The following is a 14,610-nucleotide window of genomic DNA, read 5'->3' as shown; positions in this document are numbered from 1 at the left end:
AGCCAACATAATACGGAATGGGGAAACGTTGAAAGCATTCCCTCTAACAGCTGGAACAAGACAAGGATGCCCACTCTCACTACTCCTCTTCAACATGGTACTGGAAGTCCTAGCCAGAGTTATCAGACAAGAGAAAGAAATAAAGGGCATCCAAATCAGTAAAGAAGAAGTGAAACTATCAATTTTTGCTGATGAAAGAATCGTTTATCTCGAAAACCCTAAAAACTCCTCCAAAAAGCTCCTAGAATGGACAAAAGAATCAGCAAAGTTTCTGGATACAAGATTAATGTACACAAATCAGTAGCTCTCCTACTCTGCACCAACAGCAACCAAGCGGAGAATCAAATCAAGAACTCAGCCCCTTTTACAATAGCTGCAAAAAAATAAAATACTTAGAAATATACCTAACCAAGGAATTGAAATACCTCTACAAGGAAAACTACAAAACACTGCTGAAAGAAATCATAGACGACACAAACAAATGGAAACACATCCTATGCTCATGGGTAGAATCAATATTGTGAAAATGTCCATACTGCCAAAAGCAATCTACAAATTCAATGTAATCCCCATCAAAATATCACCATCTTTCTTCAAAGAATTAGAAAAAACAATTCTAAAATTCATATGGAAGCAAAAAAGAGCCCACGTAGCCAAAGCAAGACTAAGCAAAAAGAACAAATCTGGAGGCATCACTCTACCTGATTTTAAACTATACTATAGGACCATAGTCACCAAAAGAACATGGTACTGATATAAAAATAGGCACATAGACCAATGGAACAGAATAGAGAACCTAGGGCCAGGCACAATGGCTCATGCCTGTAATCCCAGCACTATGGGAGGCAAAAGCAGACAGATCACCTGAGGTCAGGGGTTCACGACCAGCCTGGCCAACATGGTGAAACCATGTGTCTACTAAAAATACAAAAATTAGCCAGGCATCGTGGCACGCGCCTGTAATTCCAGACACTTGGGAGGCTAAGGTAGGAGAATCACTTGAACTCAGGAGGTGGAGGTTGCAGTGAGCCGAGATTGCACTACTGCACTCCAGCCTGGATGACAGAGCAAGACTCTGTCTCAAAAAAAAAAAAAAAAAAAAAAAAAAGAAAGAAAGAAAAGAAAAGAAAAAAAGAATAGAGAACCCAGAAACAAACTCAAATATTTATAGCCAACCGATCTTTGACAAAGCAAACAAAAACATAAAGTGGGGAAAGGACACTCTTCAACAAACGGTGCTGGGATAATTGCCTAGCCACATGTAGAATGAAAGTGGATCCTCATCTCTCACCTTGCATGAAAATCAACTCAAGATTGATAAAGGACTTAAATCTAAGACCTGAAACTATAAAAATTCTAGAAGATAACGTGGGAAAAACCCTTCTAGTCATTGGCTTAGGCATGGATTTAATGACCAAGAGCCCAAAAGCAAATACAATAAAAACAAAGATAAATAGCTGGGACTTAATTAACCTAAAGAGCTTTTGCACTCAGCAGATTAAATAGACAACCCGCAGAGTGGGAGAAAATCTTCACAATCTATACATCTGACAAAGGACTAATATCCAGAATCTACAACAAACTCAAACAAATCAGCAAAACAAAACAAAACAAAACAAAACAAAACTCATCAAAAAGTGGGCTAAGGACATGAATAGACAATTCTCAAAAGAAGATATACAAATAGCCAACAAACATATGAAAAATTGCTCAACATCACTAATGATTAGGGAAATGGATATCAAAACCACAATGCGATACCATCTTATTCCTGCAAGAATGGCCATAATCAAAAAATCAAAAAACAGATGTTGACGTGGATGTGGTGATCAGGGAACACTTCTACACTGCTGGTGGGAATGTAAACTAGTACAGCCACTATGGAAAACAGTGTGGAGATTCCTTAAAGAGCTAAAAGTTGAACTATCATTTGATTCAGCAATCCCGCTACTGCGTATCTACCCAGAGGAAAAGAAGTCATTATGCAAAAAAGATACTTGCACACGCATGTTTATAGCAGCATAATTCGCTATTGCAAAAATGTGGAACCAACCCAAATGCCCATCAATCATGAGTGGATAAAGAAACCGTGATATATGTATATATATATATATATGATGGAATACTACTCAGCCATAAGAAGGAATGAATTAATGGTATTTGCAGTGACCTGGATGAGATTAGAGACTATTATTCCAAATGAAGTAACACTGATATGTGGGAGCTAAGCTATGAGGACACAAAGGCATAAGAATGGTACAATGGACTTTGGGGACTTGGGGGGAAGGGTGAAAGGGGGTCACGGGATAAAAGACTACAAACAGGGTGCAGTGTATGCTGCCCGGGTAATCAGTGCACCAAAATCTCACAAATCACCACTAAAGAACTTACTCATGTAACCAAATACCACCTCTACCCCAATAACCTATGGAAAAATTAAAAAGATACAAATAAAAAATTAAAATACATAAATTTTCTGGTAACCAAAAAATAAAATAAAATAAAATTCTCTTCCCCATTTTGCTTCCAGGAAACCCCTCTTTCCAGACTTTCCTGAGGCTGCTTTCACTGTTCCTTCTGATTTTCTTTGTAGTCTCTTTCTTCACCTCTTACTACTTCACCACCCGTGTTGGACAGAGCTGTCCTCAGACCTCAGGCCACACACTTGACTTCAGTGTCCCCATCCACAATGGCTTCCATCACCAGCATCCCAGACCAGGTCACTCTGCTCATATAGCAATTGATTTGCTGAATGGATTCACTTTCCTGTCCTTCAAGGTCAGTATGGGCCAAAGGCAAGTAAGCATCTTTCCTTTAAAATTTGTTCCACCTCTTGTAGTCTGGAGGCCTCCATCCATCTGCCCAGTTGCCCAAGCCAGTAATTTGACAGTCACTTTAATGCTCTTCCTGCCCTCTTCCTCTAGCATCCAGTCACAAAAAAGGCCTGACAGTTCCACAACTTTATATTGCTTTTTTTCTGTCCTCTTCTCCCACAGTCACTTGTTTCAACACTTGTCATCTGCAACCAGTACAAGGACTCAGCCTACAAATATGGCCTTGTTTCCTCCTCACCCTGCACACTGCTACCACTTTATTTCCCTCCAGGTCGCTATATAGCTTACAAGGTCAAATTCCAGTGTGTGACTGGAACTTCCAATTCACTGCAGGAAGCCTGTCATGACTGGCCCCTGGCAGCCTCTCTAGCCTCTACTGTCCCACATGGGCTTCCCTCTCTACTGCAGAATCAAAATGCGTGCAGATCCTAGAACAGGTTAAATCCTTTCATACGTGCTATATCATCTGCTTGAAATTTTCTTCCCTTCTTTTTTTGTCCACATCAAATTCAGAACTTAACCCAAATTTTGCATTCTCCAGGAAGTCTTCCTTGACTTTCAGTCTGATCACATATTCCTCTCCTGTTTTCCTACAATGCCAGGTGTGGCATTGCTAATAGACTTATATGTATTTCCTGCCAATTTTTGAGAGACAATGATTTATCAAACTTGTATTTTCTCCAGTGTATTCATAGCTGCCCTTAAGCTGATGTATCCTATGTGAACACTCATGTATGCTCATGTGTATGCATGCACTTTTGTGTGTGTGTGAGAGAGAGAGAAGGAGAAGAAGAGAGAGAAGAGAGGGAAGGGAGGAAAGAGAAGGGGGGGTGAGAAGGGGAGGGGAGGGGAGGGGAGGGAAGGGAAGGGAAGGAAGGGGGAGGAAGGGGGAGGAGAAGGACAAGGAAAAAATTCACCCTCTTTGCTATGGAAGATCTGTCATAAAGCTAGCTGAGGATGTAGATAAGCTTGTTGATGTAGCTTGCAGCCAAAGGTTTGTAGAGTTTATCTTTGGCACCCCATTTCCTCTGTGAAATGCAAAATGAAGTTGTCTTCTGAGTAGGGTGCTAGAAGAAAGTGATAAAAGCTTGAAATAGTTATGGTGAGGAATGGGGGAAGGTGTCAATGCAGAACATGAGATAGACTTTAGGACAGCATCAATAGCCTGGTTGAGGTTGCAGACCCTGAATTTAGAGTAGCTCCAGCCACCAAGCTTTTCTATGGAATCTATATTGGGTCTCCCTTGTGACCAAACACCCTTCTTTATTGCCGTAAGAAACTCTATGGCACGTTGGGAAATCCAGACCTAACAGAAATCAGTCAGGAAACTTATCTATAGGATTTTCTATAGCCTTTGCCCTTCAAGGCAGAGATACTCATAAAACTCAGTAGCCTCCAAGGCCTGGCTTCCTTGCCTCCCTTAGGGCTTTCCCAGAAGGCAGTGCACCTGGACATACCCCAGAGAGAATGCCACAGCTTAGGACATTCCATTTGCTGGGTGACCGGAACATTACCTGCCTGACTTTGAGCCTCCTTTCCAAATGACTGTGATATCTATTCTAAAATTTATGTTGATACAAGAATAGAGATTGCCTAGCCTAAAATAATCATCCATTCAACAAAAATTGGTCATTAAAAAATGTAAGCAGCCTGGCCCATGTGTTCTCCATCTCTCTAAGAGCAGTCAGTGCTGGAGCATTTGGCGCTTAGCCCCAAGTCCCTTTATGGCGGCTGTGTAAGGTCACAGAAAGCCATATACAAAAGGATCCCAGAGAAACTGAATCTGGCAATTTTGTACATCCATAGGGTTAAGAGATGGAAAGAAATAGCTTTCAATTTTATTGGCTTCCCTCATTGAGGGGATAGCCACCTCTCTCTAATTGCATCTCATAGTTTCCCACTAAAATATTCATCAATCTTCTCCTGGCAGGGCATCAATTCCTCAACTATGCCTAAGATTCCAACAATTTGTAAAAAGTACCGCTGAAAGAAGTACTGCTGGAGTATGATCCTTTATAGTTAGGAGTTAAGATTGCTTTTGATCATTTAGGAGACAGAACTGGAAATATCATTCAGAGCTCTAAAACGGACTTCTGCCTCGTAAATGAGGGTGGTACCTGCAGGTTCTTCTAAAGATACATAGTAATTCCAAAAGGCAAAGAAGGTGGTAAAAATGCTTATGAAAAATAACACTAACTACTACAGTGAAATAATATACAGAGGGTGTTCTTAAAGGAGAAGGTATCAGGGATTTCAGCCATCTCTCTCTCTCTCTCCTAGTGTGGGATGGGTTGGCTATACAGAAGATTATTCAGAGAAAACTCTGAAGCCCAAAGGCTGCCTTTCCCAGCAGGTTCACCATGGACTTGGTGCTTACCCCAGAGCAGCATTTACAGCATCCCCACATTTACTGCAAATCTAGTTTGGAGCTGCCAGTAGGGGGTTAATATAAGCCCCAGTCGACACAATACTAGAGGCATTCACATATGAAGCCTACAGTTGCTGCATGGGCACATTTGGCCCATGTTTCCAAAGAGGCAGTAGCTGTTACTGCAGAGAGCACACTGCCTGCCACTGCTGGACCATTAGTATGGAAATGAGGCATGTGTGTGACAGGTGGCCTTACAACCAACACAATTAACTTTCTCCATTAGCTGACGCTCTGACAAAACAGATGCAGCATCAATAAGTACCCCCCTTCCCTACAGAAAAGGAACGACACATTGCAAACCCTTTATTTATAAGGAGGAGCGGGATAATTTCTTCTGTACACACAAAGTGGACGGCACTGGAGTTTGCTTATGTCTTCTTGAGGTGGTTGTTTATTTTTTATATTTGCCTTATATTAATATTGCAACGCCTCCATAGGTTAATTAGGGTTCCTGAAGTTTTCAAAAAGGAAGTCATCATAGAAGAAGGAAGAGGAAAGTTGGAAAAACCAAATGGGAATTCTTTGCTTTGGAAAGGAAATACACAGATGATTATCTGATGTAGCTGCCAAGGGAATGGAGCGGATTTCAGTTTTGCACTAGTTCTTACCAGAAGCATCAATACTAATTAGCAGAATCTTAGAACCTGGAATGTTGAAGAACCGTGTGCCTTAACAGGAAATGTTGAAAGTAAAATGGAATACTATAATCTGGGTAGAGAAATTGCTTTCAGAAATTTCCTCTGTATTTTACAAAGGACAACAAAGGGAAGTTTAAGACTTGGGACTTCTTGGATTCTTGACTCATGAAAATTACTTAGCAGTGATGTATATTTTTCTAATTATGTTCACATATTTTATTTTATTTGAGACAGAGTCTCACTCTGTTGCCCAGGCTGGAGTGCAGTGACACAATCTTGGCTCACTACAACCTCTGCCTCCCGGGTTCAAGCGATTCTCCTGCCTCAGACTCCCGAGTAGCTGGGATTACAGTCGCCCACCACCATGCCTGGGTAATTTTTGTATTTTTTTAGTAGAGACGGGGTTTCACCTTGTTGGCCAGGCTGGTCTCGAACTCCTGACCTCAGGTTATCCGCCCACCTTGGCCTCGTCTAATGTTTTGAAGTACGTTTGGATACAAAGCTACATTTCAGCAGAAGCAATGAAACTCTAATAACTTTGTTGTCATTTCAAAAATAGAAATGTGGCTATTTAATCACCATTGCATATATAAGGGAGAAATTCGTTCTCCAAAATATAGCCTATAAAAGAGTTAAAATTTTCATTATAACATTCTTTTAGAATCTATAATATTTATTATCTCTCTTGTGTTACTGATCTCACATGTACTAGATCAATCATCTAGAAAAAGTCTTTTTTACCCACCTCAATGGAAGGTCATTAATGTTTTCTGCTGTGTGGTCTGAGGCTTCTTTGTAGAAGCTTGACTATGAAAAATTTATCAGATGTCTCCTGGTAGATGAGGAGCTCAGTCCTGCCCCTTGTTCTGATGTTGAGAAAGGTCAAAAAGTGAACTTTGCCTTCCTTTGTGAACTGCTGTAGGCTCTCAGAACAGACATTGATGATTCAGGCTCTTAACCTCACTCAATGAGCCTCTTTAAGCCTCAGTTCCATCACTTGTAAGATGAGAATAAAATCACACCTTATGGGATGGTTAAGAGGAGAAATTCTATGTGATGATGCATGTAAACTGATTGGTTCATTTCAAATATTCAATGACTAGATAATTTTGAAGGAGGGGTGGGAGAGTCTCAGACACTAGACATTTCAAATAGCCACTCTTAGGCCAGACTCCATGGCTCACGCCTGTAATCCCAGCTCTTTGGGAGACCAAGGTGGGCAGATCACCTGAAGTCGGGAGTTCAAGACCAGCCTGACCAACATGGAGAAACCCTGTCTCTACTAAAAATACAAAATTAGCAGGGCGTGGTGGCGCATGCCTGTAATCCCAGCTACTCAGGAGGCTGAGGCAGGAGAATCTCTTAAACCTGGGAGGCGGAGGTTGTAGTGAGCCGAGATTGTACCATTGCACTCCAGCCTGGGAGACAGAGCAAGACTCCATCTCAAAAAAAATTAAAAAAATAGAAAATAAAACAACAACAACAACGACAACAAAACACTCTTCCTCCATAGTAGAATCACCTGGGGAGCATTTTTAAATTGCCCTTATCTGGGTCCCTACAAATGGGTGAAATCATGAACTTAGGAAGGGGACCCAGGTATCAGCATTAAAGACAAAATCTTTCCGAGATGATTCTAATCTGCGTGTAGTCTTGAGAAGCACTGCCTTAGGTGGTTCAAATTTCTCCCTCTCTTTCCTATCCTCAGTCCAACAGCAACCATTTCCTATTCATTTTTCTCCTGCATGTCTTCATCTGCCTTATCCCAGCCAGCAGCCCCACTTCAGGTCTCTCTCTCACAGCTGAACTGCTGCAATTCACAGCCTCCTCACTGGTTTTGTTGACCTTAAGCATTCTCATAATAAAAATTATACACATTGCAAGATAAATATTCCTAAAAGACATCTTTGATCTTGTTACAACCTGTTAACAAATGTCAGTGGCTCGCTGTTGGCTAACAACTGTCGTCCAAACTAGAGATCCAAAAATATGATGGAAATATGCATGAATACATAGAAATTAGACACTGATCAGAGGTCATACTGTGTGGACTGAGGAAATGCAGACTTTAATGTCCTTCTTCTGATCTCTCCTTGACTTTGGAAATCCAGTCCATCATTTACTGCCTAGCTCCTCCACAATGCCTTCCCAGCCATCGTCACTCTTGGCTGGAGCAGGAGGACCAGCCTTCCTGGTTTGCTCCATACTGAAGGTTTTCCCAGGAGGTAAAACTTCCAATGCTAAAACCAAGAAAATTCCAGGTAAAGTGGCATGAGTTGGTTACTCCAGGCTGAAATTCTATCAAACTAGTGCAATAACTTGTGGGTTGTGAACTCCTTGTCACAGAAAGCATATAACCATTTGCGCAATGGTCAACTGTCCTTGTTAGAGCACATTCCTATATGAATGACTAACAGGTCAGCCTGGTTGACTTTCCCACTCCAATGTTGTAGATATTTAAAAGGCCTGAAATTGCAATTGAGAAATTATTCTGCAATACCCACTTAAATGACAAAGCTTAGAGTGAAAGCTATTCAGTTACATTTTTTTTCAGAATTGTTCTGGACTTCCACACGTCCTTATCTATGACAGAAATTCCTTTCTCAGGGCCCTCCATGGTTTGCTAGGTGGGATCTATATAATAGTGCTGTTTTTCTGATCTACTATGTTACATGCAAGGTGATGGAACCAAGAAATGGCATTTGTACCAAGGGAAGTAGGGGCCCTTGGCTTATAGACAGTTTCACAAGCTACTGAGATTCACAATAAGATAACAAAAGTGCATTGCTTATGACAAATATCTGCAAGTTAATGGCAAAAGTCACTCAAGGCAAAACTAAATTCCCCAAATCTGCTCCTTCTCCCGCAGTGTGTATTGTTATGGTGATGAGAAAGTCTCAGACTGGAAAAGGATTAGGACATGTTGCTTAGGAAAAGGGTATTTTTCTCATCCTTCATAAGTCCTGTTTAGAATGTCCATTTCTGAAATAGGCTGGAGGTCTCCTTTATTTTAGCTTCTGTGGTGGTCAGCAATAAAAGTTTCACTTTTAATTTTTTAGTTTTTGCCTATGAAATACTTTAACATAGTTCACTTTTCAAAAATACAAAAAAAATTAAATAAATAGTCTCGAAAACATGCTAAGTAAAAGAAACCAGATACAAATGGTCACATATTATAGGATTTTTTAATATTAATTATCCAGAACAGATAAATCCATAGAGACAGAATAAGAATGGGTGATGGCCAGAAGCTGGGGGAGGGGCAAATGGGTAGAAACCAATTAATGAGTGAGGGGATTTATTTTGGTCAGATGAAAATGTTTTGGAACTAGATAGAGGTGGTGGTTGCACACACTGTGAACATACTAAATGCCCCCGAATTGTTCACTTTAAAATGGTTAATTCTACATTATGTGGATTCCACTTCAATACATTACTTTTTAAATTAATAGAGTAAATATCTCTCTCCTTCATTTATCTACCAGCCACTCAGCCTCTCCTCTCCAGAGGTAATCAACGCACCCAATTTCTTGTGTTTTCTTTCAGAAATATTTTATGCATAATCAAACAAGTTCTGATAAGTCTTCTCTGTCTTTCTTTTTATGCAAATAGTAGCACACAGTGCATACTATTCTGCACTCGGTGATTTTGTTTGTTTACTTACTTAACAATAAAGCTTGGAGCTCAATATTTAATACCGTCCTCATTTCTTTTTAACAGCTGCATGATATTCTAGCATACGTGCATATTAAATGAGCCCCCACTGCTGAACATTTAGACTATTTCCAACATTTGCTATTCAAAACAACAAAGCAATGAGGAGCTTTTTGCATGTCATTCTGCACGTAAGTGAGTATATCTGTAGGATAAGTTCTCAGAAACAAACATACTGTTTGAGAGGTATATGCACTTGTAATTTTGGTATATAAAATCAAATTGCCTGGCTTAAAGTTTGTACCATTTATTCTCCCAGCAGTAACTTATAAGAATGTCTCTTTTCTCACAATTACTGGCAAAACCGATAATTCTCTTTAGGACCAGAAGTTTGCTATAGCAATATAGAAGACTGTGCATCCTTTAGTTTTCACAAGTCCAGGCTTAGCTTAGCTTCTCTCTGCTTTGCTTTACTTTGCTTTGCTCATGGACCACCCTAGGCTGGAACCTTCCTCTCTCTCTCTCTCTCTTTTATTTTTTTAAATGAATCCACTTCCTAAATGGTTATTGCTTTGAAATCCAGATGGTTTGGCCAACCTTCCTGAATATTAAATTTGTGAACAGTTTTTGCATGACTTTATTTTCTGGAAACAAAATTTTTAAGTACTGTTAGCCCTCTCTATAGGTCGATTTCATATACCCAAATCCAACCAACCTTGGATCAAAAACATTTTAAAAAATAAAAATAAAAAAAGATGATATAATTTTTAAAACAGGTATTTACATAGCATTTACATTATGTTAAGTATTATAAGTTATCTAGAAATGACTTAAAGTACATGGGAACATGTGTGTAGGTTTTACGTAAATATCACACCATTTTCTATCAGGGACTTGAGCATCTGTAGATTTTGGTATCCATGGGAAGTCCCGGAACCAATTTCCCATGGACACCGAGAGACAACTGTAATTGTTAATAAAAAAAATCACAGATGTGTTTTCAGTCTAGCAATGGTAATGTAGTCTTATTAGTACAGCAAACAGTCAAAAATTTCAGTCCTACACAAACTTAATCCAATAAATATATATTAAGCATCTTCTTCTTTGCAAGTTTTTGTATCATGTCCTATGGATGATACGTGAGGAACAAAACATAGCACAAAGCAGGAATATGAAACAGAACATGGCAAACAATCTAGGAGGAAAAATGGTCTCAGAGGAAAATTGTTCCACATTCATGACAGGGAAAGATATCTGGGTGGAGTAATGAGTGTCATGACCCATGACACCCTCAATGGGTAAAGATGGGGAATGAGTGAACGAATGAATGACTTATCCCTAGAAAACATTTTATTGCCTTTTTGTTGACTTTATTTGTGGTGATTAATTTTATAATTTTTGTTCCTGATTCTAATATCTAGATTTTATCCAACATTCCTATTTGCTTCCTTCTCCTACTTCAGGGACCCTCAACATGTAGGTATTGATGAGATGACTTTAATTGAATCTAGAAAAACAGATCTAGCCTTCCATTTATTAACTCATGATTAAGTAGACCCTTAAAACCTAACAGTCAGCTGTGACTTTAGAACATTTCTGCCAAGCATAATATGAAGGTCAACATCTTAAAAATAGCCTTTAAAAATATTTCAGTTTAAAATATTTTAATCCTTGTGTTTCATGAAATCATTACCTGCTTTCAGAAAATGTGCTAAAAAGCCTAATTAATTATTGTGTCAAACTTTTGAATGGGCTAAAAATGAGTGCAAAACTTAAATATCAAAGTCAATGGTGTTCTACAGAAAATTTTTGGAAATATAGAGTCATGACAGGAATTTAGTTGAAAATAAATGTAATCCTGGTTGGATTTAAGTAAAGTTTATTGAGTTTTAAAGCAAAATCCCAGTGTGCTCAGCATTGTGTTAGTTTCTAGAGCTAAAAAAAATAATTCAAAGCCACTCATATTAGAAAGATATGACAGTCTCTAAATTCAAGAAAAACCCACTGGGACTAGGGACTTAATCTAAACTTATCAGACACCTTATACAGATAGAAAAATTGATATTGCAGAAAATAACTCAAATGATTGTATGTTTTGTTCACAGTTTAGAAGAAAAGATGAGACAGCCATCTTGCTCTTGCCGTGTGCTGGTATTGGAGGACCCTCCGTGCTTCAGATTTACCAACAGCATGAATCAAGAAAAGTTAGCCAAACTTCAGGCTCAGGTCCGGATAGGGGGCAAGGGTACACCTCACAGAAAGAAGGTGGTACATAGAACAGATATAGCTAATGACAAAAAGCTTCAGAATTCTCTAAAAAAAAACCTGGCTGTGAATAATATAGCTGGTATTGAAGAGGTGAACATGATTAAAGATGATAGGACAGTTATTCATGTCAACAGTCCCAAAGTCCAAGCTTCCCTTTCTGCTAACACCTTTGCAATTACTGGTCATGCAGAAGCCAAACCAATCACAGAAATGCTTCCTGGAATATTAAGTCAGCTTGGTGCTGACAGCTTAACAATCCTTAAGAAGTTAGCTGAACAGTTCCCATGGCAAGTCTTGGACAGTAAAGCACCAAAACCAGAAGACATTGATGAGGAGGAGGATGATGTTCTAGATCTTGTACAAAAATCTGATGAGGCATCAAAGAATGAAGCTAACTAAAATTTTGGTTTTTGAAAGCTGGCATGGACTAGATTTAACAAATCAGCTATGTGATTCCAAAGTTTTACAAACACAGAGAACATCACCTGTTACTAGTTCAGTAATAAAACTATTTTGTATATTAATAATGCTGTTTGTTCAACATTTTTCAGTCATTTAATTTTGCATTTTACACTTCCTCCCAGGATATTTTTTTGGTCAAAATATGAAGTATTGGTGCAGTTTGAGGGTGTTTTGGGTTTTGTTTCCTGGTGTTTTTGTTTTTTGTTTGGGGTATTTTTGGTGTATGTATGTTTATGTATGTGTGTGGGTATGTGTGTATACAGTGCGAGAGTAAATTGGAAAACAGTTCTATTCATCCTCCTCCCTCCCCAGTAGAAATAAAAAAATCTTTACCAAAAAAAAAAAAAAAAAAAGAAAAAGAAAAGAAAAGGGCACAAATGTTTTATCTGACCAAAGCTTTTTCAAAAACAATGATTAACTAGAGGATTAAGTCTCCTGCCTCCAGAACATGTGTGGGATTATATTTTAAATATTCATTTTCACAGATGTGCAGGTGGTATGCCAGGGTAGTGACAGCAGGGGACCCGGGTTTGGTGCTTCCCCAGCAGGGTATCCTTCTCACCTGACAACAGGAAAAGCTAGCATTTTGCCAGATCTGTCCTGCTTCCTTTCACATTTAGCAAACCTGGTCTGTTTCTCTTTGGAGGTTGTATACATGAATATCTTTCTTTTATTTTCCTCAAAGGGGAGCTATGCCTACTTTTCCTCTAAGTCTACCATTTTTTTAAGTTGTGTTAAAATATACATAACAAAAATTACTATCTTAACTATTTTACGTGTATAGTTAAATCGTGTTCAGTACATCTACATTGTTATGCAACCAATCTGCAGTGTGTTTTATCTTGTAAAACTGAAACTCTGTGCCTATTAAACAACTTCTCATCCCCTCCTTCTCCCAGCCTGTGACAGTCACCATACTACTTTTTGTTTCTATAAATCTGCTACTTTTGATTTCTATCAGTTGGACTGCTTTAGGTACCTCATGTAGGTGAAATCATAAGGTATTAATCTTTGTGTGACTGGTTTATTTCACTCAACATAATGTCCTCAAGGTTCATCTATGTTGTAGCATGACAGAATTTCCTTCCTTTTTAATGGTGAAGAATACTCCATTGTATGTCTATACCACATTTTGTTTACCTGTCCATCCAACAATGAACACTTGGGTTGCATCCATCCTTAGGCTATTGTGACTAATGCTTCAATGAACATGGGTATGTTGAATCTATTCTTGACTTCAGGTTTGGTCATCCTCTTCAACATATGTTTATTTTGTCTTTTGGCTATAGTAAACTTAGGAGCTCCTCCACTTTAGAAGGGGTAATATTTCAGGGATTGGTGACGACTAAACTCACATATCCATTTTATCTCCTTTTGGCCCTGATCTGATCTCCCAGGCTGTACTGGCAGCACAGGATGGCAGTCAGTGTCTTCTCTGTTTCAGGACAAGTTGCCTGGAAGTCTGCAGTCCCTTCCCTTTTGTCTCTGTCTTCTTTGTGCACTAAGGGAACATGGGTTTAAACCTCAGAAAACAAACAGCTCTTCAGGAAAAATGTTCATCTTCATATTGCTATTACACATTGTCCAAGTCTACAAAACATTTTGCATTTTGGAAACATCAACTTCTTAGGCCTCACAACCATATTAATGAGGGATTCCTCTCAATGGGTTGGTTGGCATAACTCAACTCTACCGTTTTAACATGCATGACTCAATTACATAAGAGTTAGCTAATGAGCAATAGGGAAGAAGTTACAGGTTAAAACAAATGGCGCCTAAATGAATCAAGTACTGCCTTTCAGATGCCCACCATTCAACAAAGACCTGGCAAGACATTTTCTCCACTGGGCATGAATCATCCAGATAAAAAGGGCAAACCAGGGCCACCTACGTTCAGAGCTTGTACAGTATGACCTTGAGGCCCAACATCTACCAGAAGCTTCCTAGCAAAAGGCCAAGCTCCAAAGAATAAAAGGGCTTACACATCAGCATTAAATAATTCTCTTAGAGATGCAAATTTCTAATTAGTTACTGTGGCAACTGTAGAAGCCTAGAAGTAAGCCTCTTACACAATGAACCTGAGAGTTTACTTTTTTGATTTACTACAGGCCTGCAAGAAGCAAGGAGGAGGAAAATAAATATTGCTTTAACTGTGACAAGAGAATAAAGTGCAACAAGTGAAGGGATTTCATCCTTTTGTTGAAATTCCTACAGGTCTAAGAGGGACATTATACTTGACACACAGTCTTGCTGCAAAGAGAAGCCAAATTCTCAAAGGCTTTATAAAATCATCACTATTATAAACCTGACCCAAACACAGACT

The 14,610-nt window shown here is 39.0% G+C and overlaps 1 protein-coding gene across 1 annotated transcript; it reads left to right on the top strand.

Moving 5' to 3' along the window:
- Nucleotides 1-11,682: 11,682 nt before the first annotated feature.
- On the top strand, nucleotides 11,683-12,302 carry LOC103891000 (transcription factor BTF3 homolog 4-like). Its single transcript, XM_063725280.1, has one exon. The coding sequence runs from the start codon at nucleotides 11,748-11,750 to the stop codon at nucleotides 12,222-12,224; it is 477 nt and encodes a 158-aa protein (XP_063581350.1). The 5' UTR covers nucleotides 11,683-11,747; the 3' UTR covers nucleotides 12,225-12,302.
- Nucleotides 12,303-14,610: the final 2,308 nt, after the last annotated feature.

The sequence above is a fragment of the Pongo abelii genome, chromosome 5 (genome assembly GCF_028885655.2).
Source record: "Pongo abelii isolate AG06213 chromosome 5, NHGRI_mPonAbe1-v2.0_pri, whole genome shotgun sequence".
NCBI classification, from domain to species: domain Eukaryota; kingdom Metazoa; phylum Chordata; class Mammalia; order Primates; family Hominidae; genus Pongo; species Pongo abelii.
This window is presented reverse-complemented; position numbering and strand designations above follow the sequence as displayed.

Coding starts and splice junctions, on each gene's coding strand:
- LOC103891000 (XM_063725280.1), top strand. CDS start 11,748: ATGAATCAAGAAAAGTTAGCCAAACTTCAGGCTCAGGTCCGGATAGGG.